The sequence below is a fragment of the Apostichopus japonicus genome, chromosome 19 (genome assembly GCF_037975245.1).
Source record: "Apostichopus japonicus isolate 1M-3 chromosome 19, ASM3797524v1, whole genome shotgun sequence".
NCBI classification, from domain to species: domain Eukaryota; kingdom Metazoa; phylum Echinodermata; class Holothuroidea; order Aspidochirotida; family Stichopodidae; genus Apostichopus; species Apostichopus japonicus.
Window position 1 is genome coordinate 22,432,042 of NC_092579.1, and position 11,255 is coordinate 22,443,296.

General features: G+C 37.4%; 1 protein-coding gene across 2 annotated transcripts in view; it reads left to right on the forward strand.

Moving 5' to 3' along the window:
- Window positions 1-10,104, forward strand: part of LOC139959909 (protein FAM167B-like) — a 29,644-nt gene extending 19,540 nt beyond the window's left edge. For both annotated transcript variants that reach the window (XM_071957836.1, XM_071957835.1), the window contains exons 2-3: window positions 44-2,301; window positions 8,643-10,104. In XM_071957836.1, the coding sequence (XP_071813937.1) occupies window positions 1,906-2,301; window positions 8,643-8,918 (672 nt within the window). In that variant the 5' untranslated portion in view covers window positions 44-1,905 and the 3' untranslated portion in view covers window positions 8,919-10,104. The remainder of the gene's footprint in view (window positions 1-43; window positions 2,302-8,642) is intronic.
- Window positions 10,105-11,255: the final 1,151 nt, after the last annotated feature.

Below are 11,255 nucleotides of genomic sequence, written 5' to 3' on the forward strand. Positions count from 1 at the left end.
AACTTTTCAATTATTGCGTTATTCTTTTTCTTCTGTTTTCCAGATAGCTGATGGAAACATTACTTTGGAAATACGACAACCAGCTGTGTTACGTCAAACTGTAAGACTAAAACACTTGCTCAAGTCTTAGCAGAAACGTCTAGAAAAACCAATTCATCGAGAGCAGACGACAATTAAATTGTAATTAAAAAAAAGAAAGAAACACGAAACTGTGTTGGGGAAAAAAACCCACTGATTCCCGTAGGGCGTTAACGTCTTCATGAAGATATAACTCTACAAAGTAAAGGTTAGGTTTTGGAACGTTTTCTGTCTAGCCTAACAACAGACTATAATCCATCGTAAGACACTCCTATCATTTGAATTCTTCTTGACGTTCGAAGGCGGGAACCAGCAACAAGCTATAAAATTCGACTGTAGCGATTCAAAATTGCTTTCTTTGAAGTAATTTGAAACCAAATCTTGAAATATGAACTTTTAGTAAGGAAGACAGTGTTTTGTTGAGGACGTTTAGCCATCATTGATTGATAGATTTGTATTGTTATCACAAGGAAACGATGCTCTTTATCCGTCAATAAACTGATCAAGATATTTTTCCTTCTTTTTTTTCTCGTTGTCATTCTCGAGGGGAATTTGCACAGGACATAATGGTACAGCGATAGTATATCCTGGATGATTTGACAAGCTTCAGTGCTTACAAACGTCTGTTCATTATTCGTGTTAAGAAGACACTTGAGGAAAGCTTACATCGGAGACCACATTTTCTTTTGCATTTTCTTCTGAGAGTGTTTATAGATGCTTAGGACTTGAAAGCCTTTATAGGCATTTATATCGCCTCCCAATTTGACGGCAGATGTGAAGTTGTTGTATCGGTAATTATTGGCCTATATTGAAAAGCCTGACGTATAGATTTATATATTCCTCTCAGGAGTATCACTGTATATAATACATATATAGGCTCTCCTCAGAGATTGATCACAGACAATGTACCTCGCGAGATCAGCCTTTTTAGCACATGAAATAGTTATGAGATAACCACTGGATATTTGACAGCGAGTGGCATTTTTGGCATCGGAAAATATCTAAAGTTATTGAGGAAACTCATGAAAGGTTTGATGGGAATACGATAGCAAGCTAGATCAAACCGACTTGGTTTATTGCACCATTCGAACTGTGGAGTTAAAGACTCCCGGAAGTCGTGAAAATCCGGCTGCTGCGAATTTTTACTCGATTTTTTTGACCATACAGAGAGTTGCTTATTCAAAGCTATTAAAAACTATATCATATTGATATATTGTTGTTGTTAATTTGTGGAGTATCAGTTGACCTGACGGAAAAATCCTTGCAGAGAACGTTGGTATTATTACTGAAAATGTTGTAACTGGAGAATTGTGTGTTTTGACCTTTATTGTGGAAATTTGATACAAGTTATAAATTTGCTGTTTTGTCCGTCCACCTATAGGCCATCTGTCGCGGCGGTTCGATGTTACGTTAGGCTGGACTTTGAACGACAGGTAAACGTATATAGGTAAAGTCACGCATGGGCGACAGTCCGTGTTTCCAAGGTGAAGTTTTAACAAAATCTGTCGTCTTAGACAACTTGTGTTTTAACCTCTTTCATCGACGGTTATTCGGTGGCGATGTAGGTCTTCTTTTGCGGTTAACCGGAGAAGATGATGCTTCTGTTCGTAACCTTGGCAACCAACATTTGACTCCTTCTTGTCCGTTTCTGTGCCAGTCGTGAACTTGTGAACGCTGTAAAACTACAGTACTGTAATTTAATCTCCAGAAGTCGATGTACCGCCGGGTTATCGAATTCTAACGGTTTCTTTTGCGGATGCCCTGTTACAAGTAATAACTCAACAGACGACGTTGCGGCTTTTCCAATATCACGTTTCATGTGTCTATATGTTAGGCCCATATATGTTATTGTACCACGTGACACTAGCGAACCTACACGTCATATGTCTATGTGTGTTATGTATGATAGGCTATCAACAATTCAGCATGGAACTGCTAGGTGAAAAACAAATGAAACCTACCGAAGTCAGAATGATGGCGAAAGCACTTGTAACCATCCAGGAGGAAAAAGAAACGGAATCAGAATTGGAGAGATTAAAAGATGTGACACTCAGATTAAATCTAAAGACTACTAGACCATCCTATGTCGAATGGCAGGAAAACCTTCATCAATTTTACCAAAAGAAAAGATCAGTACTCGCCCAAAATGGCATGTCAACAAAATCAGATCGAGAGAGGAGGGCACAGATAGCAGAAACACTTCAGTGGCTTCGAGAAGAATTGGTAAGTCAACAGTCAGTAGTGTTTCGGTGGGGGAGGGGGAAGGGGGATGGGGGAAGGGGAATGGGGAGGGGGATCAATAGATGGAGAGGATGCGAGCTGTGGTCGTTCACCCTTATTTCATCCAAACTGCCCTTGACGCATAATTGCAATCTTAGAGAACAGGCACCATGTATAAAGTATGCAGTTAATTTGTCAATTATACACTACACAAATAATACTTCCTAAGGCATAGGTAGTGTTGGCACCGGCATTCAATTATTATTCATGCAAAAGCATGACTGCATGGCACTTGTGATCCGTTGGCTGAAAATTTCGGACCAATCATTGAGGGCCATTGGACATTGTGGGGCCGGTTGATTGAACCGCTAGAAACGCCTATTGCTAAGCTCTCGTGACGGTTAGCAATAAGGAAGTGTAGAGGGCGTTGTTCAGAGAAAGCGTTAAGCAGGCCCGTACGCGGTGGGTGCGACGGGTGGGTATGCACTATGCACCATCCCTCCCCTCCCCCTTTGTAACGGTCCACATTTCCCTACGTATAGAAAACTTTGTTTAATTATGATGTGTTACGACTACCTGAAGCAAATCTCATGAAGTAAATACATATGGTTACAAACTATGGCACCATTCTGCATCCAAGCACTCTTAACGATACCAAAATTGTCAGTAAACGCACCACCCCATAGAAAATCCTTCGCATGGGCCTGTTCAAATTTACGGAAAACATATTCGGTAACGGGAGGGGTGTAGAAACGGGGGCTGTTGGGGGTGGGGGAGTGCGGGATTGTCTGTCAAAACCCTGGCTGACTATAATAGTTTCAACATATCCTATTGTTTTACACACAATATGGTATCGTCTGCCGATTCGCATGAACGCCAGACTCACATGATTTCGTTTATTATTTGTTATTTAAAAATAACGAGCCTGGTTTAACTTTGTTACTTGACTCTATAAAGTAATGAAAGGTTCAAACATATTTCTGTATTAAAAACGTGAATTGCTCATGTACATAGTAGTCGTTTTTTTGCATTGAAATATCGGATCATAAAATCTGGGGAAATAACTCTTGCATGGTGGGCGATAAACCTTAAATTATTTAAAACCAATTGTTTCTTTTCCCCCTACTATCTTCTCTTCGCCCTTCCCCCCCCCCCCCCCCTCTCCAAGTTCAAAAAGTTGTCTCAAACGACCTAGACATTCAGTTTTTAAAGTGATAATAATTTCTTATTAATAAAATAAATAAATAAATCAATGTCTGTAATATTCACTGACTGAAACACACACACACCGGTCAACAACACCAGTTTACCTTACACCGTATAGTCCTATATTTCCTTTGATTTTTTTTCTACAACATATTACAATAAACTGAAGTTCTTAAAAGGCCTATTTCGCGCTCGATAGAAAACGGAGATAATAGCAGGTTGTCGAACTCGTCAACAGAAACACAATCTGACTATGGCGAAATGGGATGTTTTTACAGCGTGTTATATGATGCTTGGTCTTTAGTATGTTCTGGTGACAATAATCGATAAGAATTCGTAATAACCGAAGAAAATTATGGATATCTTCTGCCATTTGCTGTCATGGAAATGAAATGGCAATATTTTGCATCCCTGCGAGCAACTCATCACATTTGCATGAAAATGAAAAGAAGACGAATAGTTAAAGAAAAGAAAAGAAATAATACATAATAAAAAACAACAACAACATCGTTTCGTAGATTTCGAAGTAGGCGTGCTGATAGGCCTATCGAAGATTTGCATGATTTATATATAGAGGCCTTCGGCTCTGTCTATTTCCAAGTCGACCATTCAAGACTAAACATGTTGCATGAAGAATGGGCGAACTGACCTACCAACTCTGCTCGTGCCGCGAAACCGCTGCGTTCGAGACGGGATAGGCCAGGCGCCACCAATTTAGGTGTCGAAAGTCGCGACAATTGCTAGAGTCGTCCAAGGCGCCAACTTCGAACAGGACCTCAGCGCCACCGGTCAGTACATTACTAAGTCGGTAGCAACGTATAAATATATTGCAATTATCTGCCCCTGTGTTGGACCAGGGAGCTGCTACTCTTAGGTAGCAGCTTTCTGGTTGGACCGGAGTAGCAGCTCCCTGGTTGGACTACCTTCGGATAACTTCTTGTCTACCATATATACGCATTTGGTAGATTAATGTCACAAAAGTTATCTGCATCTATAAAAGTAAAAAACAATTTCTACGCTGCTCTTTAAAGGCCCTAATGTGGTTTCAAGTTGCTTAAATTTGAGCATTTTGCCATGTCACACACACAAACAAACAAATAAATCATGTTTGGTAACATATCGAAAACATATGGTGTTTTCTGTTGTTATTCGCCACCGTATTACCTGCAGGAGAACAAACTGCGGATTGATATAGACTATTTATATGGAGCACAGGTACTTCTTTAATACGTCACTGAAGCAAAGACTGTTACGCGTATGTGACGAAGTATGTGCGTCTGTGGGGGTGGGGGTGGGCGGGACGGAGGGAGGGAGGGGGATTGTTTATGCGTTTATTATTTGAATAGAGTTTCCTTCGCCTCCTTTCCTTTTCCATTCAGGAAGTATAAGTTGTTAAGCCCTCAATAGGTTTTAGTTTATTTCCTTTCAAGTGGTTAAACAAACAAATGCATGAATGAATGAATGGATGGATAATGAAAGAATGAACAAATGAATGAATGAATAATGAATAAATGAATAATGAAAGCATTATCAATGAATAATGCATAATGAATGAATGAACGAATGATTGAATGAATGAATGAATGGATGAATGAATGAATGAATGAATGAATTTATGAATGAAGGAATGAATGAACGGATGGATGAATAAATGAATGAAGTAAAATCAAACGCAACTTATATGGATGGGAAAGTGGCAACGCCATACTTTCATCGGGTGGCGCTTGAAGCAGACTTTTTGAGCTGATGTAATCAATTTCAGAGACATTGTGATGATAAGAGAACGTCGATACTAAAATCCAATTACAATACAGTACATTAATTTGACTAATCAAATCTCATTTTACATAATTATATGGAGCGAAGTTTAAAATTGGCAATCCAAATATTACCTGCGATTAATATGAAAGAGTGTGTGACAGAAGAAAATTTAAGAATCAGGTGAAATCCTAAATTTCATGTTTATGTGGTGCAAATATCTTCGGGATGCCCGAGGTCAGTAAAAGGTAATACTGTATTTACTTGGTTGACCCCTGACAAACACAATCTGCTCCATGATGTGTGTTAGATGTCTTAACCTCTGTGATAATCTTAATAATCACTATATAAACTATAGATGACCTCATTCTCATTGAAAGAGGAATAAAAATAAGGATCTTATTCTAGTTAAAACAAAACACACACAAAACACAAAACACAGAAACTTTACAATGCTTTTGTATTATCAGTCTAGGCACACTTATGTAAAGAGATATGGAACGCCAAATGGTCCGTGGGTGATGAAAATAATAATACTGCAGTATTAGATGATAACGTTACGATACGTGATGATAATATGAAAAAAAGCACATGATGATGCCGATAGAAACATACACGATAATAATGCAAAAATAAACACGATAGTGTAATCTAAATTACTATGGAGCGCCAATAAAGCCAAAACGGTTCATCATTGTGTACGTTTTACACAATAAGTGTGCACATTTAATATCTTCCTCGTGTACTTCTACACCAAGCATAACTTATTGTCACTTTGGCGTTCCATATCCGTCGTCTTCCTAGAACATTTAACGCAGAAAATGTAACGTCCCCGACAACCACCCCTTCCCCACTTGCAAAAAACACCCCGCTTGGTTCCCTCAATGTAACATGTAACACATACAATTGAAAATCACACAAACGTGTGTTTTTTTTTTCTTTCCTTTAGAAATGTTCGTGATAATCTGGCTGTATAATGTTGTAGCATGTTTCCATAGAAAAGTCTCTGGTTTTCATGTAATCTCTAGTACCAACATTTGGACGGCTTGATAAAGAAATATAGGGAGTAAAGGCAGTTTCATGTTTATCCACAGCATGTAACAACGAGTATCTATACAATAAAAGGATTATTAGCACTGAGTGAGGGCCACTCATACAATGACAACATAATGATATATAACAAAGCACAGTGGATCTTTTTAGACCAACCGGAGGAGAATAAGACCCATTTTAGCTGTCAGAATAATTACCAATCCATGAAAATACTCAACAAATTGCTATGGCGGAATGCTATTCTTTTCACATTGGTATCATCCGTGCGTGAATTGCTAATAGGAGCTCTTTAACATCGCTACCAAATTTACAGACATTCCCTTCTTAAAGTAAATATACTGTACGCAAATGGATTAAAGAATCAATCATGCTGTAAAGGTTTTTTCAAAATAGACAGGATTTGAATTTACGCCAATTTTATACTGATCTATTCTTCTTCGAATGATGGCGCCCCTGTTTAAAGGAAAGAAAAACATCTACCGACAGTCCATAATGTGCGTTATACTTCTTTGACAAGTCTCTTTCAAGGATAAAAAACTCCTTTCGAAATTATGCCAAGAAAAGAAAAAAAGAAGGGAAAACAAAATAGAGAAGAAGAAGGAAGCGCATGTAAGATAGCATTCGATTTAGCTTTAGCCTATATTCAATACGGCTTGTCAAATAATTAAGTGAATTTATCCCACTATTGCCATGATTCTTATACGTTGGGTAGAGGGTTTCGGGAACAAGCTTAAAGGACACACAGCGTTTGCAATAACAACAGCTATGTGACATTTAAAAGTAACCGATATTTATCTCCAAATATGCTAAACGAAGAGAATCTGGTCACCCAACAATCACCTTCCATAGACGTCCTTCACTTTATAAGTGCGTTTTCACTCATCGTAAGATTTAAGTATCTAAGTTGAGTCCTCTAAACGATTTGGAGGGGCAAAACCCCCCGCCCAAGCCTCTCCCCTCCCCCTCCCCGCACCGCTATACCACCCGGCCTTCCCATACAAAAATACTTTTCAGAGGTATGTAATATTTAGTCAATATAAATAAGTCACCGTTAATGATTTTGTTTTTGTATAAGGTACCTTACATACGCGATACCCGAAGTGGAAGTTTCATACCTGTTTGTATTTGTACAACTTGACCTGACCTTGAGCTACGGACCGCGCATGCGTATATCATGCAAATGCTTCATCTTTGTAGTCTCATTCAGTTAAATCACCATACCTCTTTAAATTTGCCGGGTTTTTTCTTTTAAAGCGATAACGGTTTTTGACCAGTTTCACACCAAATAATTAAATTAATCCATCGTTCTATCCTCCCGTCCTTCAAAACGATATGATTTAATTGAATTATACTGACTCACTGGGAACATAACTCGAGACGAAAAACTCTTCATTTTCTAAAACATGACACTTTTTCTTTGGATTAGCTAGACTGCGCGCAGTTTTCTTGACGAATTTGTGTTTTTTTCCCCCGTTGTCAATGCCAAACGTAAACACTGTACCAATCTATGCTTGCTGCAACTCCCCTGAATTTGGATCCACTTCTAAAGATTGAGGTGGGAGAGGAGAGGGGGAGGGGAGGAGGGAGGAAGGCGAGGGGTGAGGGGAGGAGGGAGGCGGTACCACAGAGAGCGGTGATAATATGTATATATGCACTTTTGGTCACCGTAAAAATTTGAGAGCACAAAGTTTGACACAAATTTACAAACACCATGCTTAAAAAGACATCTAAATAATTTGTGTTTTAAGTTTTCAAACTTTCTGTCGAATTGGCAAGATCAGGTGATATATAATGTTTTGGGCATTTTGTGCCCAAAAATAATGATGTTCTTTAATTTGGCTTGATTAGATTGAAGGAAGAAATGTTCATAGTCTTGTTTCATGTTCTAGTAGCAAACGTGAAGGAACTTTCCCATATAACCATGCTGTTCTCTAGTTTTGTATATTTATGGTTACAGAACAAAACATTTCTGGTCTTAAATGCTGATGAATTTGGCAGCGTTTATCAAATATACTTGTGAAAACCTTTAACAAATTTTAGGGACTCAAATTTGGACCAAATATACCGAATGATGTTTTGATGACATGTAAATTTTTCATTATTGTTGGAATATATTACGACTGATCATCTTCGCCACAAGTGACGTCATCAGGATATTTTGTGACGTCATCTACGTTGCTGTAATTCTTCTTGAAAAGGGAAATCGTTACATAATTATTATCAGTTGTTCGTAGTGACAAGAAATTCTATTAATTGTTTCAATTATTTATTCCATTTATTAATTTTTATGATCATTATTATTATTATTTATTTTTTTGCCCTTTCAGATTTCCATGAAATCACAAGACCACGCCTTGGCAATGCAACTTATGCAAATTAGGAGTCAAATACAACAGGTGAAATTACAAAAGAGTTGTGAAGAACACAGAGATCTTATAGAAGATAAAAGATATAGTTTAACCGAAGAGATTGAAGATGAGAAATGGGGCCTTTGCGACTTGCCAATCATGAACAATAACCAAGAACAGGGTTACGTAGACCCCCTGAAGGACATCGGGGTCACAAAAATGAACCTCAGCGCCAGAAGATTTTCGATATTTTGATGAAACGTACCTTAACCCGATTGTAACGTAGAGATTTGGTCCCAGACGTAGACATTCAGAAAATGTGGACGCCAAAGTATGGAACGCCAAAAGGTTACAAAACTTCATTACTTGAAAGGAGATATGAAATTACATCGACAATGAATCGTTACATTTCTTCGGTCATGCAAGTCCATATGGTTTTATTATAATGATTTATTATCATTATTAGAATTATAAATACTTTCATATTTTCACCGAGGCGATATATATATATATATATATATATATATATATATATATATACATATATATATATATATATATATATATATATATATATATATATATATATATATATACTTTATAGGGAAGCACTTTATCTACGGATACACTATACCCAAATGAGCTTGATGAAAATCCATTTTTGTTGCCAGAAGCTATCTTGAAGCGGATATTAAATTCTTAAATACAGGTATAGTAGAAAACAACATTTGGATTCCTCTTAGAGAAGGAAAGTTCCTGTAATCAATCTAGCTTCATTTAGTTTTCAAATTCTATGATTTATTGGATAATAAGTTATGACATTATTATATATCAAGGACACGAAAAAGGAGCAAACGAAAGTGAAAAGAATGACTGGATTAATGCGTGGATTAGACAGGCCTGTCGCAACTGATTAAAGGACTGATTTATATACTGGATTAACCTTTATGGAAGGGCGTCCTCGGTTAGGAGAAAAGGACTCCTTCTTCCCCGATTGAATATAAACACCACCCCCCACACTTTGAATGATTACTCCCGACTAACGATTGGGGGGAGGGGTTTGGGGGGATGGGGGAGGCAGCACGTCTCTTTGGTTTACACATAAGAATCGACACTAGAATTATGATTAAGATTACTATAAGCTAATTATGGCATGAAAGTTGTAATTCTGAAAAGAGGACTTATATTTTTTCCAGTGCAGGTTGTAATTTTGTATCTATTATTGGTTCAGGGTTTTCTGACTTTAAACATAGCCTATGTCATACCTGAAATGTTCTTTTATCACATATTTGATACTGACGCCGGCTCCACTTTTAAAGCCTGATTGCTTTTATAATTACATCGTTTGTTTTGTTTTTAATTTTTGTTTTCTTCCTTTATTAAAACATATTTTGCACAGTTATATCGATAAACGGGCAACAAAGAATAGAATGTAACGGTATTTGTCCTTGGCAAACTTCTACAGTTTTTATATTCTTTGTTTTACCTCATTTCGATTGCAAGTTCTGTCAAAATGTTTTGGGAAATTTCTCCAAATCTAAACGTGATGATAAAATGTATCCTGCAATGACTGTAGTATATAATAGCCTCTGCAGGGAGGCATATATACATGCTACTGAACTGTGGATATTGACTTCAAGCCACAAAAAGCCAGATCCCGAATGATAACATATCGAAAAATATGTTCTCCTGCTGCCTATTTGGTTTCGATAATAATCGTAACCTAGTCATTCATGATGGTGTAAGCGTGTGTCTGTATGTGTGTGTGTGAGTGCGTTTGTGACGCCCAGCTTGTAAACACGATATCTCAAGAAGGGAAGGTCAAACCAATTTCATATTTAGTGTTTAGAAGTACCACATTCATTACAAGAAGCCTATTGTTTTTTTAATGGAGGTCAAAGGTCATTTGGGGTCACCAGGTTTCAAGTTGTGAAAACCTTGTAAACACGATATCTCAATACCGGAAGCTTGGGCCGACCTTTAATTTAGTGTGTAGAAGTACCACATTAAGTTAAAGAAGCCTATTGTTTTTGGTGGAGGTCAAAGGCCATTTGGGGTTATCAGAGGTCAAATCGTGAAACCCTTGTAAACATGTACACCCTCACTATACATTACGTCAGATTCATTAAGAAAACTGCTCATCTTACATTATCGAAACCACAATGCATTTTTGCATTCCGGTTGTTTGTTTTCTTTTGGCACTTTTCCTGAAAGAGAACACTCTAGCGGATTGATGTTGACTCTAATAGGAGTATGCCACCTTCTGCAAACGTACAACATCGTTACCATGGTGATACACTGCTCACTTCGCCAAAAAAAAAAAACTCAATTATTTCTTCATCAACTTACACTCTTCATAATTATGTGGTGTTCATGTGACCTATTCATGATTAAGTCTTTGGATTATATTTTAACGACCAGTGAGATGATTAACACACAGCATACGATTGAAGATATTAAATGTAATTTGTGTCTCATTTCGGCGCCTCGATAACAGAGACTGAAACATAAAAAAAAAAAAAACAATTGGAACTTCATACCGGGAATATATTTGTCATTAATATTTCAACACTTTGCATTAATATACTGTAT